Source organism: Eucalyptus grandis, chromosome 1 (genome assembly GCF_016545825.1).
Source record: "Eucalyptus grandis isolate ANBG69807.140 chromosome 1, ASM1654582v1, whole genome shotgun sequence".
Taxonomy (NCBI): domain Eukaryota; kingdom Viridiplantae; phylum Streptophyta; class Magnoliopsida; order Myrtales; family Myrtaceae; genus Eucalyptus; species Eucalyptus grandis.
In genome coordinates this window covers 14,455,776-14,480,001 of record NC_052612.1, presented here as the reverse complement: position 1 = coordinate 14,480,001, position 24,226 = coordinate 14,455,776, and the positions used below count along the sequence as shown (strand labels likewise).

Below are 24,226 nucleotides of genomic sequence, written 5' to 3'. Positions count from 1 at the left end.
ATACACTCATGTTTATTTGAATCCACATAGAGATATAGTGGATTACTAAGCTGAGTAGGTTTGCTATACCTAGAGATAGGATAGAAAATAGATTAGAAAATTATACTATCACATGTTTGATATCGTTTTTGTACCCACAACAATCTGAAATTCATATCTAATGGTTATGGTGAAATCGGATGCTCTAACATATTTATCTTATTGATTTACTACATTTAGCCTCTAAATTTTGTTTCTAATTTATTCTCAATTATATTTTGATCTGTTAGATAAATTTTAGAATTAATCTATTTTAGTATTTAATTAGTTTATTTATCATCGATCTCTGTGAGATGAACAAGTTTTTGGCACTTAAACGTTCACTTGTGTTTAGAATTTTATGAACAAGTTTTTGGCACTTAAACGTTTGTGTTGAGAATCTCTGTTCTTGAACTTTGAGCGATCATCTACTCATCGTTTGGGCATTGTACGAAGGGTCGAGACCAGGAGAGATCTCGACCGAGTGTGGGGGAAGCCAAGCTGGGTCTCGACTAGCGGCAATGGCCGACCAGGCGAGGCTTAGCCCTCAACCTTGGTTGGCCGAGGTGTTGCCAAAAGGGAGCGTAGCCAGCCTGAGACGAACGGTGTCGCTCACTGCGGCCGTCCCTGTCGTGGCGGGGTCGGCAATGTGGCGAATGGAGGAGCAGGCACGCAAGTTGGGTCAGAGTCGGGTCCACGGGCTAGAGTGAGAGGTCTGCTAGGTTTTTAGGGTTAGGTCCTTGGGCCGGACACATTTTCTTATTAACATGTGGGCTTGTTTAAATTTAGTTAGTCTTTTTGCTGGGTCTCATTTTAGGCCAGGCGGACTAGGCCTACCGTTGGACCCAGTTTAGTCCGACCGAGTCCCTATTTTCGGATTAAATCAATTAAAAATATTTTTAGTAAAAAATTAGAAAAAGCTTTAAAAAATAGTAGGAGTGAGCATAGTCTAGTTGGGCAGTTCCACCTTTGAAGCTAGAATTGCTTATTAATCATTGGTTGCGAAAAATTAGAATCAAAATCCACCTGTTAGTTTCATGGATCCACTTGAGAATCGGATTGCCATATTGGTCTGGTTCCCAGCCATTGATTTTAATTAAGGATTGAAAATTATAAGGCAAAACGAATTAGACAATACACGTTGAGTAAAAACTTAATTTTTTTGAAGGTTGTGATGTGATCTTCTTAAAGTTTCTCGACATCGGAAACATGTGGAGAATTAGACTCCATATTAAAAGTTCTATGCTCTATAGAAGTTCAAACATTGATCGCTTGATTCATTTTTTTTCAACATCAATCTAATTTAATCATGGGAATGGCTAAGGAGAGATCCAATTATACTCTTAAAATGAGCCATTAGCTCTTATGGACATCTTTAATTGATTATCTCATTCCTTTTACATTTGTTTATCTTGTTTTAGTTAAGAAAACAAGTAGATAGATTATTAGAATGAAAAAAGAAGAAGTAGGGGGTTAATCTTATTACACATCCAAGAGACAAATTAATTGATAATGTGTGTGTGTGTGTGTGTGTGTGTGTGTGTGTGTGTGTGTGTGTGTGTGTGTGTGTGTGTGTGTGTTTGGTAGAAAAACTATAAAATAAATAAGTAATTGAGATAGAATTTCTTTTCAAAAATATATATCCTAGGTGAGTGGGTGGATGGTTCCACGTCTAGAATCGAGAATCGGACTAGTACTCACCGATTTCACTTAATTGAAATTAGGAATCAAACCAACCTCCATGGAAATTGCCAGTTCCAATTCCAATCCGATCCGATTCTTGGCGGTTCCCAGATCTTTTGCATACCCTTGAAAATTAGTTTTTTAGTGGTTTTTCCTTAAGATATGTGAAAATCCTTAAAAGGAAAAAAAAAAAAAAGAAGAAGAAGAAGAAGAAAAAGGAAATCGTGTAAAGGTCCTTGGAGATAAATGTCAAATTGTTGTTCGTACATTTCCTTTATTCCAATTAAGCCCTTATAATGCATGGATTGATATTTCCTTAGTCTAGTTAGGAATTGAATTTTAAGACTTGTGATTGGTATAAAATGCTACATAAATGTTTTACCTAATATTTAAATAAGATTAGGTATCAAAAGGATATTAACTGGTATAATAAAGTCACTGATTCAAATTTCTCTGATTGCATAGGAATAAAAAAAAAATCCCAATAATTTATTTGGGTTTTTAATTGATTTGCTACAAATTAATTAGTGGGGACTCCAAAAATGAAAACGACTTGCTAAAAGCACGCATGACAACATTTCTATTTATCTATTTCTCTATTTTTCTGTTCCTGGAACAGTTTGGAATATAAATCCGTTTGGTAACGCAATTTTATTTTTCTATTCCAGAAATAGATTCGAAGCATAAATCAGAAGTTAAAATTTTTAGCTTTTTTATTTTTGGAACAAAAATGAGAAATCAAAATTTTCCTTATCATTTACTCTCGTTACGTCCGTCGCCCACTTGCCGCTCGTCGGATGCCGGATGCCCACTGGTCATTGGCCGCTCATCACCAATCGTTGGATGCCAAAGGCTCACCACCAACTACCAAATGTTCGACGTCGACCGTCCGCCACTCGCCATCGGCCGCTAGATGTCTGCCGCCAAATTCCAGATGTCGAACATCGAATGTTGAACTCCGAACGTTGGACCCCGGTTGCTGGTCGTCGAACTATGGTGATGGACTTCGAACCGGCCGCCTACCGTTGGTCACCGGACTTTGGTCGCCCGCCCCGATCACCGGACTTTGGCCGCCCACCGTCGATCACTAAATGCTGAACGCCGATCACTAGACGTTGAACTCCGGCCACCGGAAGCCGATGATTGCCACTCTTAGAAATATAAATTTTATTTTGTTATCAAACGAATTTTTATTTCAGAAATAGAAATTTTGAATCATTATCAATCATGTTTCTTTACTCATAAACTCATCAATGGAATATAAATTGAGAAATTAATTTCTGGTCAGAAATTGATTTTTGTTTAAGAAATTTTGTGATGCACGCACCTAAGGTGACGAAACAATACCAAATAGACTTGTTAACTAAGATGGAAAGTAGATGAAAATAATTAATAATTATTAAAATATATCTCAAATTTGAAAACATCAAATAAATACTGTGCAAGTTAAATTGAGTAATTTTGCGAACGTCTTTTGACTTTTGTTATCCGTGCATTGATTACTATGCACGTGTCTCGTTCAAGAATGAAGATTGTGGTCAGAAGGAAGCGTGCAGCCGCAAGAGGGAAAGTCCAAAATTGCTGCCTCCATTTAATGCAAATAGAAGCTCTCTGTCTTCTGTTTTATTCGGCTGAAGTGTGAAGGGAACATAGCGCTCAGGTTGGACTTCTTCAAGAAAGCTTGGGAGTCAGCGTGCATGAAGAAAAGTGCAATGATATGTCCTCCATTGTTGCCACTGTCGATCAAATTCTGATCTAGTCTTGTCCGTATGTCTGAAGTCTTTCTGTGCAAAAATGAGTATTATGTTTCATGTTAGAATTTCTTGGACCCATATTATAATTTAGCTTCATGTAAAACCTCTTTCATTCTTCTGCCCAAAAACAAGATAAATGAAATAACAAAAAAAAAATAAAAATTCTATCCTTAGTAAGTTAGACAAGTTCGTTATAATCTAGACATGATCTGTCATGTCCCAAAATCATATACACAGTGAAACTATCTTCTCATATCTTCTCTTTTTACTAAATTTTAAGAGATCTTCATGCGATGCACACATTATATGCAATTGTTCTACCTAAAAGAAACTTTACTTAATTTTTGAATTACGTGGAACGCCACTTAAATAGATAAATTACATTTCAATGAAAGTGAGAAGTAAAAGAACACGAATTTTGGCCCTTGATTACCTAGGGAGCGGGGTGTTGATGCTCTCACTTCCCTCGGAGACCTCAGATTTGACACAGGCGTTGGTCTCGGGAGGGCCTGCAAGACCTCGTCGGACTCGGCGCTGCTTGATAGGGATTGGGTGTTGCTGAGCGACCCGAGGAAGCTGACGACCAGATGTTCCGCAAATAGGGGCTGCCCTGTGTTGTTGCCAGTTTGAGAGTGAGCGTCCAAGAGATTTGTAAACTTCTTCATGGGATTCTGGGCAGGAGGAGATACTGGATCGCATGCTTTCGGCTGGAGGAGAGGTTCTTAGGCCAAGCGGAACGCTCCATTGATGAGGTCTTGTGCTTGCTTCGTGATGAGGGAGGAAAGCCAATAGAGAGGAAGGGGGGACATGTAGATGAGGACAAAAGAGCTCAGGGTCATGAGCACGAGGCAAGGAAGATGAGCGGGAGGTGGTGCGAAAATTCCCCGTCCTGTTGGATCTTAAAAAAAAAGGAGTATGAATATATGGTCTTATTAGTATTGTTGTTGCAATAATTGTTATCATATCCATATATCAACGGGAGTGGTTATTTAAGTCTCTTAAATGTTATATTATGCATGTGACCCAAAATAATATTTATAAAGCCTAAAGAAATCATTATTTCATATTTGTTATTTCGTGTTATTAATATTGTTAGAAACAATAAAAATATTATTAAGCGATTCCGCATAACTTTCATGATTTTTTATATAACATGGGATAATAAAACTTTTCGGCTTTATTAACCACACAAATACAAATAAGTTGCCTCATCCACATGTATGGAGTGTAACCCCCTAGGCTAACATAATTGGAAGACGCTCTGATTTGGACATAGAATTTTTTTATTCAAATCGAACGCCTAATCACTAAACCAATTCGACAAGAGGGTCTAGTAGAAAAACATAAATACATAATAAGTAGCCGACAAGTAGTCAATCTCTGAATAAACCACAATCAAGCTGGGAAGGCTTCAATGATGGACAACAAGAAAGGGTTTGGAAGATATTGCAGCGAGGGAAGCCTCCTTCCTCCAAAAGCTTCTTCCACTCTGGTTCGGTCCTCTCTTTACCTCCGGTTTGAGTGATCATGGTCAGATCGGAAGCTATCGCCGTGTCATCGAAGAGGCCATCGCCCTCTGGTCGCAACACAACTTCCGCCAGGATCACCTTGCCATTCTTTTCCGCTACAGCTCTCCTGCAGTTCTTCAAAATCCTTACAGAATCTTCATCATTCCAATCATGCAGGATCCACTGTACAAAGGAGGAAGATGAAAATTTTAGTTGTGAATCAATCATGACTTATTAAATCATGAATGTTCAATGCGTCGATTGTCATTTGCAGTTTGTGCATTAGAAGTTGAACAATCATATCCAAGAGTGACATTCTTCCGAAGGAGATGCAGTGATAGAGATCATGAGGAATTGAGGCCCGGGGTTTCCCATTTATTGTTAGTATAAACTAGCTTTTTAAAATTCAGTTGAAGATTTTCAGTACTTATGAAAATACGTATCGTTTACTAATTTTTTTATTTAAAATTTTATGACAAACATTAGCAAATGAATCGCTAAGCAGAGGAGCAAGTACTGAGTGCACTCAATTCATGTGAGTCCATAGAATAAGCGCCAAGTATACTTACCTTCATGAAAACAGCATCAGCACTTGGAATGGCCTCAAACATGTCTCCCCCGACATGACTGACCCCGCCGTGCGCTGGCGCGGCAGCAACAATGTGAGGCTGGTCGAAGTTAATCCCCTTGATGTGCGGGTACGCCCTCACTATCTCGGCTACGGCACTGCCCGTCCCGCCTCCAACGTCTACCAGAGATCCCACGCGCTCGAACCCATCCTTGTACGCATCCACGATAGCTTTCATCATGAGCTTGTTCGAGCACGCCATCGCATCACGGAACGTGCGGCTGAATTCAGGGTTCTGGGACTCCAAGTCCCACATTTCGCAACCATAAGCCCTCTTTAACGGGAATGATCCCCCGTCTTTGATGTAGTCACTAAGGCTGTGCCACGGGGACACCATATACTGATGGCCCGCCAGCAGTACCAGTGGCGCGAGGTTGAGGTGCCCAGCCCCTTGTAAGAGCCATCTCGACGACGGGGTGAGGCCGTAGAGCGTCTCTCTGCCGTCGTAGTGCGCGGAGAAGATGTTCTTGCGGACCAGGGGCGTCATGATGCGGCCAAGGACGCAGGTTTTGACAGATGGGGAGGGGATGTGGGAGACTATTTGAGCCAAAGGTGACAGGCCCCCCGCCCAGCGAGTGGATGATGTCAGGTATCCGGAGCTCCACCGCGCAGTTCAGCGCCATTGAGTCCACGTACGCATACATGAGCTTCCATACTTGGACTTGGCCACTTAACGTGTCATCGAGCGGTGCCATTCTCTCTCGCTGTCTCTCTCTGTACCCCCGCCTATTTGGTTTGGGACAGTGTTTGAGTTAAGAAGAGAGCGTCTGTTCGTCTATATAGGGCAAGGTAATCATCGGGTTCAGCCGAATGTTAAAGTGTTTTCACACGGTGCATCATCTCAATTATTTATTTATTCATTGAGTTGCAATAATCAGAAGAAACCTCCGTCCCATGTATAAACTAAACTGCTGTTATATTTTATTATTTCCAATATGGTCCCAATTTTATATCTCCCAATTAATTCTAATTTATTGCCCGATTTATTATCCGCATTTATTATATGATACTTGCCCGTTAATATGTTGCCATAACGGTCTTAATAGAAGATATTGGCAACGTAAGAAACGGAAAGATCTAGTTATTCCATATTTGTAGAACTGAATTTTATATTTCCTAATTAATTTTGTTGTAAAATATTGCGTTGCAAATATGTAATAGAGAGAATAAAGAAATTGAGAAGAGAAAATAGGCAAACACCAAAGATAGTAAAAAAAGTCAGAGGAGAAGATTTTATTTCTAGTAACTATTATGTTTACAACAAAAACTAAGTTCCTATTTATAGAATAACAAGAATGTACTTATCATTAATATCAATGTATCGAATGATACATATATTGGATAGAGAGATGAACGTTCATTGTATAAGGAGATGTACTTAAAATGTATAGTATAAATATACCATAATAAGTACATTAGATAAGATGAATATAATGAATTTTCATTCATGTATTTCATGACACTCCGATTTGCATATTCGTTGTATTCATTACGAATGTGCATTGAATCATACTACATCATTAAAAACCTTAAGCCGGAAAAACCTAGTGGGACAAAAAAACTGGACAAAAGGGAAAAAGAGTGTAGAGCAAAAATTTTATAATATCTCCCTTTTATGGATGCATTAATTGCCTCGTTAAAAAGTTTAAGCCGGGGGTGGTGGGTCCTCCCACTTACATGTCCCCCAGGTTTACTCGCCGGCTACCGGCTATACGGGGTTCCTAGGTCACCAAAAAAAAAAAAACCCTGTGGGAAAAAAAAAACCTAACAGAAAGAAAAAAAAAGTGCAATGCATAGTTTATAATATCTCCCTCTCGATTGAGTCATATAGCCACTGTTCGGGCTAATCAGTCTTGCATCTTGTGAACTCGCCGTATACCAATGCTGTAATGCATAGTTCATAATATCTCTCACTCAATTGAGCCATATAACCACTTCCGGGGCTAAATATTATATAAGGTCCATAAGCATTTCATAGCCATATGAAAGAACAATAAAAAAAAAAAAAAAAAACATTTAAAGTGAAACAACTAAAAAGAAATTATTAAAATCATAAAATTTGAAGTTCAAATTATCATCCACCAATCTGATGCCTCATCAAAGTAATCAGAGTCCTTAAAGAAATCAGAGACATCCAGGGATGCATTTGCTACTTCAGGAGCAAGAGGGTGGGGAATATTGTTGGTCTCAACAACGGTTATGGCCATAGAATTGATTTCAATAGTATGAGATTCATCACGCTTGCCCGTATTTTTGAAAGATGTCTAGTATAGGTCAACAAAGTGCTTTGGCATACGATAAGTACATGGTCAGTGCCCAATCATGCCACAGCGATAACAAATACTTTCATTAATCATCTTCTTTAGCTTTTTTTCTTTGCCATGATTTAGGCCAAAGTTAGATTTCCTAAGGCGGTTAAATTTCTTGCCATTCATTTTAGGATTATATTCTTACCTGCGTTTATAGCCCTTAAAATGATCAGTATTTTTCTCAAAGTTAGCATGTGCTTCAAGCAATACTTTTGAGCTAGATGGTCTAATATCATGATTTTTGAGCAGCAATTCATTAGTTTGCTCGGCAGTGAGGAGCATAGAAATTAATTCAGAATATGTGGCAAATTGACGCTGCCGATATTGCTATTACAATACAATATTCGAAACATGGAAGGTGGAGAAAGTTTTCTTTAACAATTCCGCATCAACGAGTTTGATACCGCATAACTCAAGCTGAGAAATAATATCAAATAAAGCATAATTATAGTAAGATACTGATTTAAAATCTTGCATTCTGAGATTTTGTTAGTCATATTATGTTTGAGGGAGGATAACAGTCTTGATATGATCATACCTATCCTTCAACCTCCTCCACAGGATTCGAGGGTCTTGAACGGATAAATATTGAGTCTGTAGGCTCTCATGCAAATGACAGCGAATAAAAATCAGCACATTTGTTTTATCCTTTTCTTTTGAGGTTCCATCCCCAGTAATTGCAACCTTATTCTTGGAGATGCATTTCTTTATCAAGGTACCAACGTAGATAATTCTTTCCACTCACTTCCAAGATGTGGAATTTGGGCTTTCCAATATTTACCATAATCCTTGCAAAAATAAATCCTTATTAATTAAAAGAATTTCCAAATATCCACCGCCACTTCAGAAGCAGGAGGATACTTTTATATTTGAAATTTAGCTTCGGGCCAAGAAAAATAAAAATGAAGAATTGATAGAAGAAGATGAAGTATAAGTTGATTAATAAAAAGAAAATACCTACCTTGCAAAAATTACTTACTCAGTCGATAGATCTTCGTGCTAACATGTTGTAAAATATTGTGTAGCAAATATGTAATAGAGAGACTAAAGAAATTGAAAAGAGAAAGTAAGTAAACACCAAAGATAGTAGAGAAAGTCAGAGGAAAAGATTTTATTTCCAGTGATTGTTATGTCTACAACAAAAACTAAGTTCCTATTTATAGGAAAACGAGAATGCACTTATCATTAATATCAATATATCGAATGATGCATGTATTGGATAGGGAGATGAACGTTCATTGTATAGGGAGATGTACTTATAATGTATGATACAAATGTACCATAATAAATACATTAGACAAGATGAATATAATAAATATTCATTCATGTATTTCATAAAAAATTTCGATTTATTGCCCGATTTATTACCTGCATTTATTTTTATTTTTATTTTGTAAAAGTAATAAAATATATTGAGCTATGGACAATATACAAAACAGCACCAAAAACTTGCACTCTAACTGCTATAGCAGAAGGAGTGGAAGGGAGCTGAAGAAAAGCCTCGAGGGCAACAGCACAAAAGGAGAAGGCGAAATAAGCCTAGACAAAACAGAGCCAACCTAAAACAAACAACCGAACCTCAGCCAGTAGAAAAGAAGAACGAAGAACGGAGAGCCTAAGGAGGCAAAAGCAATAAAGCAAGATGAAGACAGCAAAGGAGGCAAAAGCTTCTGACCAAAAACCAAGGGATCAAAGCCCCAATTTCTTTGAAGTCTCTTGTTTCTCGAGGAAGGCAGAACATTGCTAAAAGTGATAACTTTATCTTTGACGACCTTGATGAGGTGATTCTTCAAAGCCAAGATCACCACAGCTTCACCTTGAAAGATAATGCTATTTCTCTTCTTACAAATCAAATGGCATAGGGCACCGAACGAAAAAGGCGCGATATAGTGGAAGAAGTCCTTACCGGCTAGGAATTTCAGCGCCCAATTGAGAGTCTCCTTCCAAGGTCTAATTTTCCAAGGGAGGTTGCACCTAGTAGCCCAGAAGTAAGCTAGTGTTGCTGAGGTTGGACATTGAAAGAACAAATGATCAATAGAATCAGGTAAGGCATTGCAAAAAGCACATATTGTATAATCAATTCTTCCATATGAATGGAGGAGCGCCTGAGTAGGGAGGCGGTTTTTAGTGATCAACCAAAGATTGAATTGGAACCGAGGGGCAATAGCATTATCCCAAACAAGAGACACCCATGGAACACGGTCCTTTTTGGATGTGATGATGTTCCAAGCAGAAGCTACCGAGAATGTACTAGAAGAATCACCCCACCAAGTGAAACGATCACAGGTCATAGAAGGAGCAAGTAACATAAGACCCCACCTCTCTAGAAAATTTTTCAGCGTACATCCCGCAGGGGAGAAAAGATCTGCCACCACTGCATAGCTAGGAAGGTTTATACTATCCATGAAAGAGTTGGGTATATTACCCGCGTTTATTATATGATACTTGCCCGTTAAAATGTTACCACAATGGTCTTACGTAAGAAACAGAAAAATCTGGTGATTCCATATTTGCATATCTCAATTTTATATTACCCAATTAATTCCAATTTATTGCTCGATTTATTATCCGCATTTATTACGTGATACTTGTTTGTTAATATGTTATCACAATAGTCTTGATGGAAGATGTTGACAAAGTAAGAAACGGAGAGATCTGGTTATTTTATATTTGTGGATTCTAATTTTATATTTCCCAATTAATTCTGATTTATTGATCGGTTTATTACCCGCGTTTATTATGTGATACTTGCCCGTTAATATATTACCACAACGGTTTTGATAGAAGACGTCGGCAATGTAAGAAACAAAAAGATCTGGTGATTCCATATTTGCAAATCCCAATTTTATATTTCCCAATTAATTTTGATTTATTGCCCGATTCATTACCCGCGTTTATTATGTGATACTTACTTGTTAATATGTTACCACAACGGTCTTGATGGAAGATGTCAGAAACGTAAAAAAAATGGAAAGATATGGTGATTCTATATTTATAGATCTAAATTTTATATTTCCCAATCAATTCCGATTTATTACCCATGTTTATTACATGATACTGGCCCATTAATATGTTACCACAATGGTCTTGATAGAAGACGTGGGCAATGTAAGAAATGGAAAGATTTGGTGATTCTATATTTGTAGATCCCAATTTTATATTTCCCAATTAAATCCGATTTATTACTCAATTTATTATCTACGTTTATTATGTGATACTTGTCCATTAATATGTTACCACAATAATTTTGATAGAAGACGTATGCAACGTAATAAATGAAAAGATCTGGTGATTCCATATTTGCATATCCCAATTTTATATTACCCAATTAATTTCGATTTATTACCCGCATTTATTACGTGATACTTGCCCGTTAATATGTTATCAATGGTCTTGATAGAAGGTGTCGGCAACGTAAGAAATGGAAAAATTTGGTGATTCCATATTTGCAAATCCCAAATTTATATTTCCCAATTAATTCCGATTTATTGCCCGATTTATTACATGATACTTGCCCGTTAATATGTTACTATAACGGTCTTACGTAAGAAATGGAAAGATCTTGTGATTCCATATTTGCAGATCCCGATTTTATATTACCCAATTAATTTCGATTTATTACCCGCGTTTATTACGTGATATTTACCCGTTAATATGTTACCATAATGGTCTTGATGGAAGACATCGGCAATGTAAGAAATTGAAAGATATAGTGATTTCATATTTGCATATCCCAATTTTATATTTCCCAATTAATTCCAATTTATTGTCCGATTTATTATCCGCATTTATTACGTGATACTTGCCTGTTAATATGTTACCACAACGGTCTTAATGGAAGTGTAGGGAACATAAGAAACGAAAAGATCTGGTGATTCCATATTTGTAGATTCCAGTTTTATATTTCCCAATTATTGCCGATTTATTATCCGCATTTATTACGTGATATTTGTCTGTTAATATGTTACTACAACGGTCTTGATAGAAGACATGGGCAACGTAAGAAACAGAAAAATCTAGTGATTCAATATTTGCAGTTCCCAATTTTATATTTCTAAAATTAATTAAAATTATGCATTATCTCCATTTGATCATACAAATTCTTGATTTATCTTGATTGATTATAATTGATATTACATTTCTGGTTATATTAAATAGTCATCTTATAAAGATTATAAGTAGGCTAATGTATTCTTCATTATTAAATAGAGAGAAATTATACATTATCTCTTCCCCATATATATATATATATTGGTAAGGGCTCTCTTCCCCATATTTTTATCATGGTGCCAATTAGGAAAAGAGCCCAACTACATCTTCTCATTTGAGGGCCCTTTCCTTAAAACACTAGCCAAGCAACTCGACTGAACTACTTCTCTGACAAACTGCTTCTCGTCAAAACCTTCGCAGCTTCCTCGTCATCAGCTGCGCCAAACAAAATGATCCCCTAGAAGATCGTCCACCAGAGATGCTTGGGTTTGTTAAGGGAACCTCTGCAGCCATCGTGTAATGAGAAAAAAGATAATCGAATGGCAGAGAATCAACTCGAAAATATTGTCGAACAGTTGATAGGGGCAGTGGGTGGTGCTGGGGGTAGTGCTAGAGAAACTAAGGCAATGAAACAATACCAAATAGACTTGTTAACTAAAGGTGCGTTTGGTAACTATTTGAATAGAAATAATTTTTTTTTTGTTCCCAAGAACAATTTTGAATATAAGAACGTACTTGGTAACTACAAAAATTTTATATTCCAACAATAGAAATGCATTTAATAAACTTGTATAATTTTGTTATTTCTTTTAATTTTAGATATTTTATTATATATTTTTTTTTTTTCCTTTTTTCTCCTTTGTGGCCAGTTGTCGGCCACAGCGACAGTCGGCGACCGGCCGAGTGAGGTTTGGCAAGCTCACTAAAGCCTTGCTAGGCCACCGCGAGAGCCAACGAGCTTGTCAAAGCCTCGCTAGGCCACCGGCGAGGCATGGCCTCGCCATGGGGCTGGGAGGCTCGGTGTCATCGGGGTTAGCGAGGCTCCGGCGAGGTTGCCGGCCATGGCCAACGCCGACGACCGACCAAAAGGAAGAAGGAAAGAAAATAAAAGAAGAAAAAATAATAGAGAAAAATTATTTATTGGAATTGTTTCTGGGAACAAAAAATTATTTTTTTCTACTTCTTATTTTTATTCTAAATCTGTTTTCGAGAATAAAATTTTATCAAACACGTTTTTTTTTTGTTCCAGAAAAAGGGCATGCATGACAACCATTATGTTCGAAATAGTTTCGGGAACGAAATAGATTTTTCTATTTCTATTTCTAGAAGAATTTCTAGCAAAAATAATAGTTTGATAACGACACAAAATTTTTACTCTAAAAATAGAAATTCGTTTGATAACGATACAAATTTTTTTCCTTTCGGACGGTGGCGGTGACGATCGGCGACCTTTAATATAAAAATAAAAATAAAAATGATTTAGTAACAAAAAAATAAGAATAAAATAAAATAAATCATAAAAAATAAAATAAAAATATCATTTTATTTTAAAATAAAAATATCCTTAAAAATAAATTTATTTTATTTATTCTATTTTATTTTATTTTACGAATAAATTTATTTTAAATTCAATAAAAATTAAAAATAAAAATAAATTTATTTGGCAAAACACTCAAGGCAAATAAAAATAATTTTTTTTTATTTATCATAAATAAATTGAATGAATTTATTTTTAATAAACTAAAACTAAAATGATAAATAAAAATAATTTATTTATTTTAATTTTTAAATGAATAAAATTAATATATTTATTTTTATTTTTAATAAAATGAGGAGAGGAGGAGGAGGAGGAGGAGGAAAGACGTAGAGGAGATGAGGGAAGACTCACCGAAATTAGGGTTTAGTGAAAGAAATTGTTTATGATTTCTCTTCCAAATCAATTTATGGAATAGAAATCTATTCTAAAAATAGAAAAACTGAATAGGTTTATCAAACAAGTTTCTATTCAGAAACATGTTTGGAATAGAAAAATTATTTCTGGAACACTAATTTTAGTTATCATGCACCCCCTAAAAGAACATAAATTTTTGTTTTGGAAAATCAAAACACGTTTTAACAAATAGGCTCTAAGACCGAAAATAGATGAAAATAATTAATGATTGTTAAAATATATGTCGAATCTCAGTCCATCGAATAAATAGTGCAAGTTAAATCGAGTAATTTTGATGAACGTCTTGACTTTGGTTATCTGTACAATAATTACTATGCACGTGTCTCGTTCAAGAATGAAGATTATGGCAAGAAGGAGGCGTGCAGCCGCAAGAGGAACAGTCCAAAATTGCTGCCTCCATTTAATGCAAATGGAAGCTCTCTGTCTTTTGTTTTATTCGGCTGAAGTGTGAAGGGATTATAGCCCTCAGGTTGGACTTCTTCAAGAAAGCTTAGGAGTTAGCGTACATAAAGAAAAGCGCAATGATGGGCATTCATTCCAAGGGTCAAAGAAAGAGGAAAGGAGGGTTCGTTCGTCCATTCTCCTCTCTTTTAATGCATGCACATGCATGCATGTCCATGAATTATGGTGGGCTTGCTTTGTCTTTTCCTTTATACGTAGAAGACTTCTGCGTGCTGAAAAGACTCACTCAAAAAAAAAAAAAAAAAAAAAGAGTACTAGACGTTGGACAAGAATTGTGCGCCAAGTTCTTTGCTAGCCGAGAAGGCACCAAGTTATTTCGGTGATTGAGAAAGAGGGCTTTGAGATTATAGAAGAATGCAGAGAGTCCTTCTCGTGAGAGATTTGCACATTTAATTCCTCGAGTAAGGTTTCACTCAAAATTATGAGAAACTAAACACTATGAGTCATTGGATATAATTGAGACTTAAAAAGTACTGAATGAATATTTGAGTGCTTGAGTGATTTTAATTTTCGTTGTCTCGCTTATTTTTATAGTGAAATTTTGTGCTACTCTCTCCGTGAACATAAATTTCAATATTCATACTGAATTATATAAACTCAGTGTCCGATTTCCTTTCATTCCTTCTGTAATTTTATCCAATTCGCTTATCTATATTTACGATAATGTTAATAGAGAATGATTATGGATGATCGAGAAAAACGGGGGACGACGATCATGGAGGTAGCTGAAAGAAAACATCATTGTGATGCTGGGAAAGCTCCCAATCAAGAGAGAAGCTCTTATAGAGGAGAAAGAACGCTACTTATGCCTACCTTCCGAACAAAAAAACTTGATACCTCATTTTTTTAGAATATAAACACCGGCTAGAAAGTTAATATATAAAGAAGTCTCGAACTTTAAAAAAGAAGATATAATTAAGTTCTATAATTTCTGAAATTGATGTAATCAAGTTTTCGTTAATTTCGTGATTAACAAAAAAAAATAACCTTTTTATTACTTTTCAAATTAGGCGCCACACGGAAAAAGAAAAAACATAAAAGAACAAGGATTTAAAAATAAAAATAAAAAGGCTAAAAATCTAAAGCCACTCCTCTCGGCCACCAGCCACCACCGCCTGGGGCCATGGTCACTCCAACTTCACTAAGCTCGTGGCCACGGCCAACATGGGGTGCTCGAGTCATCAAGCTTGGCTATGACCGCTCGAGATTGATTGAACTTACCACTATTAATATCTTATCTGAGCATCAATAGGCCTGCGTCTGAACTTTCGACGGTCTCACTTCACCATCTCTCTTCGATTCCCCGCGTTTACACTCAAATTTCCCACCACAATTTCCCACCACACTTTGATGAGCTAAAATGCTAAAAATGATAATTCCTCTTAACAAATCATTAGTGTCTTCTCAATAGTCAAGTAATTAATGAATCCATGGGAGATGCAAATAGTTTTTATCATCTTCCATTTGGGCTCTTAAACCGTCTCTCTCGCAAAGGTCGCAATCTATCATTTCAAGCTCAACATTACTGTGTTGGTATCTGTGGTCATCAGAAAACAAGTACGATCGGGGTTTGTTAATGCGATTCATGATTGAGATTCTCTTAGCTTTTTGTTTTCCTGAAATTTTCCCCCTTTTGATGTTGGTTTTGGTTTTCCTTCAAAGAATATGCGAACATATAGATTGGAGTTGATGAGAGATAAATGAGAAAATCACACAAATGATCTCTAAACTCGATCGACGTGTAATGTGGCCCTTAAATTTATAATTTATTTAATGCAATCCATGAAATTTAACATAATTTACAATATAATCCTTGAACTTTTAAATTATTCAATTTGATTAGTCAACTTTTCACATGGTTTAAGAACCAAATCGAACATTTTGTATCTGGTCAAAATCTTGGCTAATTTGTCAAAGTGGGTAGCTCGAGGAAACCATAGATCGTGGAACAAATAGTTTCTGCCTATATATATATATATATATATATATATATATATATATATCTATATATATATATATTGTATCTGGTCAAAATCTTGGCTAATTTGTCAAAGTGGGTAGCTCGAGGAAACCATAGATCGTGGGACAAATAGTTTCTGCCTCACTTTGAAAGTATTATATATATAATATATATATATATATATAGATAGTATTTATATAGTTTTCAAAGTGCTGGGTTTCGAGTCTAGAGACTCCGAGGCTTCACATAGCATTTAACAATTAAACCAAAAATAAAAACACGCCTCATCTTCATCCACGACAAATGGGGACGGTCATTCAAAATCCTCCCCACTCCTTTCCTCGCGAGTTCTCTCCTCGGTCTATCTCCGTTTTTTTCTGTTTTTGTTCTTCTCGCTTCCCACTAGTTCCCCGTCCACACTCAACTACTCCCTATTTTCTTTTTTAATTCTTTTCATTTCCATCAGATGAAGTCAAAACAATATTACTTTTGTTTCACTTATGCCATGCGGACACCATGTGGACACTACATCAACATTGTTTGCTTTTCGATGTTCATGTAGGCAGATTTTTTATGGTTCTCATTAACAAAACCTTGATGGAGGGTAAACACAACACATATGTATAAGTTTGAGATTTTTTGTATTACAGAAAAATTTATGATAAATATGTCATGGTGGGCATAGTTTGGGGTTTTTGATAACTTTTGCCCTAAAAAATGGTTATTAATTGAGACAGATCACTAATTTTCGTGGTAAATTACACCTTGTAAAGAAAAGTTGTAGAAGAATATTTTACAACTAAATTTACCATAGTTTAGATAATTTACTGGTAATAGAAAAAGAAAAATATTGTTAACTTCATTAGATGACTTTTTTTGGGGGGTGGACTATTACGAATTATTGGATCTATAGAACTTACCACGACAAAAAGAAAATTACGTTCTGATAAAGAAAAGTTACAGAATGATATGTAATAGGTTAATTGATATTAATTTAAAAATCACAAAGTTCATGGAAAGCGTAGGCCACCATCAATTAACCGGAGTCGTTCCCTTTTTTCTCTTACCCAACCGTGTAGAAGTATCCTTCAAATGATATCTCTGATTCCACATTTATGAAAGTAGATATTTTGACAAAGCCTAATTCCGATAAGAAAAAATATGAATTTCAAAAACACATCTATGTTCTGCAACCTTTTAATATAGAAAAAACTGTAATGTCTTACGATGATGAATATGAACTTGACATGGGTTTACGATCTGAAGTTGACACGTGAAAATATATTTTAAGCCTAGTTAATATGATGTATTCAGCGATTTTCACCTTTAATATGTGGACATTTGTCACTAAACTAAGGGGGATTCACTAGAATGTGAAATCCGATTATTAATTCGATAATTGCCTAATTGGGGTTTTAGTACATCGATATGGACACTGTTGTCACCAACTACTAAGGTATCACTAAAATTGCACATTCCTTCAATTTAACGTTTGTGAGGTTGGAATTAGCACTATAATAGGAAATTGTTAGCTGCTCAAAGCACTTTGAACACATTATTGTCGCTTGTAGGCCCCAAAAAGGAGAAATTGTATGATTTCATCATGTTCGGTTTTGTCAAATCTGAAGCAGCAATATTTGATTTTAGCATCTATATTTGCACTGAGGTCGGTGAGAATATTCGTATTTATTTTTGGCTGCAAAATCAACGTAGCTAGCGTGAGACATTGGAGACAGGTCAAGCATTGCGATTTCTGACCTTTTTTTTTCTACAATGTAAATCCAACCATGTGCATTCTTCAGGTGAGTCGACCCACAGATACCTTATTAGTCAAGCATTGTGATTCCAGGTCTTTTTCGTGAAAATAAATGGACTGGAGCTGGAATCTTAGAAGCAGAAAGAAAGATAAATTGCTTTGTAGGAGGTTGTTCATTTCCTGGCTTGCAGTTTTGTGATGATCATAGTGAATCCAAATCTCACCTATTTTGAAGTGCGGTTGTTTTCATTGGATTTGGTTTCGCATTTTGCAAATGTAATTCATTCATTGAAGCATTGGTAATTGATATGTTGAACTATCTTGGTTGACGCAGACCCCTAAGAGAAGGGATTTTCGTTGGTGTTTCTTGAAGTTACTTTGGAGGCGTCACATTAATCAGTGGAGGGCCAGAACTCCAAGCTGCTTTCAGTCTCTGCCTCTCATTGATGCTGTGATTCAAACTGTGAGATTCATAGTCAATCACCGCTTCAAAGGATGTTGGGACCGTCGAAGTAGAATCACCTTTGAGTTCCATTTGAAATTACGTGCTATGGAGAAGTCCCTTATGAACCTCTAGATCAATGTTGTCCATTATGCAGCAGCAATCGTTGATTGTTTAGATTTTAAGAGGGTGTGCATATGTTGGATATGTAACATTCTAGTATATTTTGATCATAGAATTTGAACTTTTTGCTTCTGGTCCTTGATGTAATCAGTTCGTGTTGATCAATATAAAGTCAATCTACTACGGAAAAAATTTTCATTTGCAGATAATTAATAATGTTTACCATGTAAATGTGAGTTGATTGCAGTGATGCGTATTTGCACCTTCTTTTCTGGAAATGAAGTGTATTTGGTGTTCCTCAAATTGAGAGAATCTTTACAGGGTATAAAAAGGCCCGTAATTACAAAATATTTTTCGACAAAAGAAGGCTGGCTCACAAGAATAGGAATCATTTTCATTACACTAGCAATTATATGGCTCCTTTTGCTCCTAAATAAACCGCGGCAAAGGATGAGTAGTTTCAAGGAAATTCATTCTAGCAAACACCTCCCATATTAATCAAGAAACCTCCACCAAATTCAACATATTCATAATCTAACATATCATGAAACTCAGAACCCACACCAATATCAAAGCTATGAGACCCACAGCATCACATCCCCTTGATCTGAGGACACGGTTTAGATCTCCTCGACAGAAGCGTAATAATCAGATGATGTGGAGCGTAATAATCCAATGATGTGGATTGATTGTTGTTCTTGCTACTGTCATCATGGCCATGGCCATGGCCGTGGGGATTCAGATCATGCCCACTGGGTACCTTTTGCTCATGATTCACTAATAGAAAGTTGAAGAAGATAGGGTTGGTGTCGTCGTCGTCTTGCTCGGCAATGAGGCTAGTGTTGAAACTTTGGGGGACGGAGGAGCCCCTAGGGCTTGGTGAGTTCAGGATGAGTGAGGGGGATTTGAGGATGAAGTTCTTATAGATAGGGGTAAATGGTTCCAGTTTTCGTATAAGTTCCATTCAAAATATGGAACTTACCCATCGGAACAAGCATCATTTTTTGGAACTTAGAATGTACCTTACATACCCTGTAACCTGGAATATATCTTGCACGGATTCCATGATTGGTCCTAGGGTCTACTAGGTTCCATGTGTATTATTAATTAAATGATTGTAGTATTACTACTTGTTGCTACAACCAATTAACCACAAATTATATTTAGATAGATGAAAACTATAAAACATTAATAGAATAAAAGTCTCAGTCGTAAAATGGAAGCTCAAATTAGTGATTTCAAATTACACACTCATCATTGGATTCTATGAAATATTGTAGAATCGTGCAAAGGCATTAATAAAGAAAAATGCAAAAACTTATTCCAGATTCCAGGTTTCACTTATTGACAATCTGGAACCTATCTATCGAAACAAGTTCTCCAAGTTCTCTAATTTTTAGAATTTGAAACCTACTGTACATACCTTAGAATCTAAAACTAGATAGGTTCCCACTGGTCCAATTTTTAGGTTCAAGTTTCAAGTTCTACCCTAAAACCATGTTTACCCCTACTTGCAAGTGTGGTGGCCTTGGCATATAGTCTTGTAGATGGGTGGTTCATCCTTTATCTTCTGGACCTACTTGGTTGCTTGACACCCCTGGTTGAATTTGTGAGAGCATCCATAGTAGTTCCTACAGACACAACTTTAATCACAAGCAATAGCACATTTTCCTTAATTGTTCATCATGAGAGAAGCATAAATAATTTAGCCAGGTCGATAGGTGGATGTGTTTCTTATTAGGAGATTTTTGTGGACCACTACTAACTGTTTCAAAAGCTTAAGTTATTAAATGTATGATTGATTTGAAGCCATGATGTTTTGTAAAGATTTCCATGTATTATTTGTCTTAGACATCAAGCAATAATAGAGTTCTTTCTACTTCATAAATTATTTTTCTCCTATATATGAGATTAATGAAAATGGATAAATTATTTGTGAAGTACCTTGGGAACTCCGACTTGAGAATCGCTTCTTGAGCATATTTCCTCCATGAGTACCCGTCGTAGACAAATTCATGGTCATCCAATCTTGTCCATGTATTCGAAGTCCCTCTACAAAAAAAAAAAAAAAAAATGGGTAATTCCCAATTCATGCGAGAATTATTAAGATTTATGTATAAATTTGAACAAAAATAAAATAAAATATATACGAAAAATTAATGAAAATGGATGCATCATTTGTGAGGTACCTAGGTAACTCGAACTTGAAAATCAAATTCTAGTCCAGTCTTGTCTATCTATTTAAAGTCTTTCTGAGCAAAAATTAGTAAATTTACTTCTTCTTCTTTTTTTGTTAGAATTACTTAGACGAATATAGATAATTTGGCTCCATGTAAAACCTCTTTCATCCTATGCTCTGTGTAAAATTTATTTTATCCGGATTATCCGTTTTATATTCAACTTTGTTATATTTTAAGGAGACGGCAAACACAAAATAGGATAAATTTTGATTTTATCAAACTACTAAACATAGAAGGAGATCTTCACACCGTCATTTTCAAACATGTGATTTCTTCCCAAAAGAAGCTTTATAATTATTTTTTTTTTTTAATTGCGTGAAACACTACTTAAATCGATAAATTACTTTCAGACAAAGTCAGAAGTAAAAAATAGAAAAAATAAAAAATAAAGACCTTAATTGCCTCGGGACCGGGGTACTAGTGCTCTCCTCATCAGAGTCCTCGAACCTGACACAGGATTTGGTTGGGACCTGCGAGACCTCGTCGGACTCGGCCATCCCCAATAAGGATAGGCTGTTGGCGAACGACTCCTTGAGGTCTTCGAGCAGATCTTCTGCAGACGAGGGCAGCTGTATGTTATTGCCAGCTTGGGACTGAGCGCTGAACAGATCTAGGAGCGTCGTTACGGACTTCTGGGCTCGGAGGATCTCCTCGATCATGCGCTTGCGGCTTGTGGAAAGGTTCTGAGGCCAAGCGAAACGCTCCATTGATGTAAATACACTTGCCAAAAAAGAAACTTACATATGTTATTATAATTGCGGGAAGCTTCATTTAAATAGATAAATTACTTTTCAGACAAAGTCAAAAGTAAAAAGACGCGAATTTTGGCCCTTGCTTACCTTGGGATCGGAGGCTTGATGCTTTCACTTCCCTCCGAGACCCCGGACCTGACACAGGCGTTGGTCGGGAGCTGCAAGACCTCGTCGGACTCGGCGCTCATCGATTCAGATATGGAGTTGCCGAACGACCTGAGGACGTTGAAGAACAGATCTTCAGCGAACAGGGGCTGCCCAGTGTTATTGCCAGTTTGAGAGTGAGCGTCGAAAAGATCTCTGAGCTTCTTCGTGGGATTCTGATCTTGGAGGAGATCCTGGATCGCGTGCTTGCGCCTTGACGAGAGGCTCTTAGGCCAAGCGGAACGCTCCATCGATGAGACAGGTCTTGTGCTTTGCTTGGTGACTGAGGGAGGAAAATGGGGGCGGGGGTTTGACGGGGACAACAAAAGTGCTCCGGGCCGTGTGAGAGAGAGAGAGAAGAAGAAGGGGGGTGACGGGGACAATAGAAGTGCTCCGGGCCAAGTGCAAAAGAGGCAAGGAAGACAGGGTGGAGGGTCATGCGAAAATTCCACCATTCCGCGTCTCGTGGTATCTAGAAAACAATGAATATCTTGTCTTATTAGGATACATTTGACTAGATCAAACACTTAAAATTAGTGATATACCTGGTCTAACGCCATTTTGGTACCTTTTCAAAGATTCACGAATTCAGAGATTTAAAGGTTTATGAATCGAGGACTTAATTTATCTAATGCCCTTTTGATACATTTTCTCTTTATTTTGAAAATATTTAGCACGCGATTTTTATCCATTTTATCCTATGCTACTAACATATGAAGGATGATCATACAAATGCACTAAACTTACTATGGTACTATAGAAGGAATAGCCAAGGCATCGCTCAAACTTCGAAGGAAAATCCCCAAGTGCAGCCTAGGCGTGAAGGCTAAGTGTGATGACGGCACCATGACGTGGAGAGCAAGAGTTAGCAATGGTGCGCTTGGACTTTCTTTGTTTGACCGATGTTCTGTCCTTTCTTCTTTTTGCCTGAACGTGCTTGACACTGGGAAGACCGAAGGATCAACGCGACAATTCCTTCAGGAAGTCCTCCCTTTCCTCTCCTTCGTGCATTCACTCATTTTGATGATGATAATAATAATAATAATAATAATAATAATAATAATAATAATAATAATAATAATAGCGAAATGAAATTTCACACAATCAAACTAAAAAAATACTTGACTTAGCTTTATGCTTGTCGTCAATATCCACAAAGCAAGATGAACGCGGGGTTGAGAGGACTGCCAACACCATAGTCCAATCGAAGAATTCTCAAGATAGTGGACATGAGATGTCTGAGGGGGTGTACATACTTCCCCATCCAATGACTGACAAGTCCGAAAGACTTCTATTTAACATTGGAAAGTTAGAACCCGTGCTCCTTTGATCGTGGGGATTGCCAAATCTTAGCCCTGATTTGTCACCATTAATCTCTCAAATATGCGTCCCTCACCTTCTTTCACAATCTTTTCCTTTTCCGATTCACTTATATTGCTGCAACGTGTCCAGATTCACTCACTATCATTTACGATTTCATGGCCAGAATTATCTTCTTATTCTTTCCTTTAATTTCCTCTCCGCTTGATCTTTTCATATTGCCTTGCGCATGAACGCCCAATATTCGAGTGAGTGTCAATTCTTTCCATATTGCTGGATGATGGTTTTATTTATTTGTATGATGATGGGCTTAAGGCTCGTCAGCCCATGTTGAGCCTAAAAGCCTGGCCCGCAAGATAAGGACCCATGGATGAAGGGTTGAGATATGAAGGGGTGTTACGTTAAGGGGATGTGTCTTTTGGAGAAGACGTATTTAAGGAGAGAAAAGAAAAAGAGAACGCACCTTTTGGATGAACATACGCTTTTCTTTTCTCCCTCTCCCAAAACCAACGTAACTTTTCTCCCCCATTTGAACCAACAGTTTGCTCCTTGGTGGACCGGGATCAGATTCTTCCTCGAACTTCAATGTTGGTGTTTAATCTATGGACAATATGGTACGCTCGATTCTATGGTGTGTCTTCGATCGGTGATACATGTTCTTCCTGGGCTCGTCTTCCGCATTCGTTTTAGGAGTTCGATCTAGTGTCGAATCCGTTTTAAGGAATCAGTAATTCCCGACATTGATATCAGAGCCGTAGTTAATGTTTCCCGATCCCCTTTTTATGTTATTGAATTACTTTTGTGGTCGAAATTCGAGAAAAGCCGCTGCCGGTCGATTGGAGATGGTAAAACCTGACACCCGTGCTTCGTCATCGCCCATTTGTTTGTGATTTTCTACAAGTCAAAACTCGTTTTATAGTGCAGGGACGAAGCTCTCGTCGATACGAGAAAAACGAGTCGCGGATCACCGCCGGAGACCGCTGAATGCGCCACCACGTGCGGCCGAAACGACACGCCGATTCGATCCCCCGCAGGTGCGTGCGTTGCTCGCGTCGTTTCGGCCCCGGGCGCGTGCAACGCACTCGCAGGTGCTCGCGCGTGCCACGCACGTGCCGGATGGCATCATCGTGACGTCAGCCGGCACGAGCGTGGCATGTGCCGGTCGATTTGTCGACCGGTCCAACCC

The 24,226-nt window shown here is 37.3% G+C and overlaps 1 protein-coding gene and 1 pseudogene across 1 annotated transcript; both read right to left on the bottom strand.

Moving 5' to 3' along the window:
• Window positions 1-4,850: 4,850 nt before the first annotated feature.
• On the bottom strand, window positions 4,851-6,286 carry LOC120295635 (annotated as a pseudogene).
• A 14,145-nt stretch (window positions 6,287-20,431) lies between these two features.
• Window positions 20,432-21,971, bottom strand: LOC120295633. The gene is made up of 3 exons (XM_039316907.1): window positions 21,664-21,971; window positions 21,218-21,544; window positions 20,432-20,636 (listed from the first exon to the last, which is right to left on the bottom strand). The coding sequence occupies exons 1-3, from the start codon at window positions 21,969-21,971 to the stop codon at window positions 20,432-20,434; spliced, it is 840 nt and encodes a 279-aa protein (XP_039172841.1).
• Between the last annotated feature and the right edge of the window lie 2,255 nt (window positions 21,972-24,226).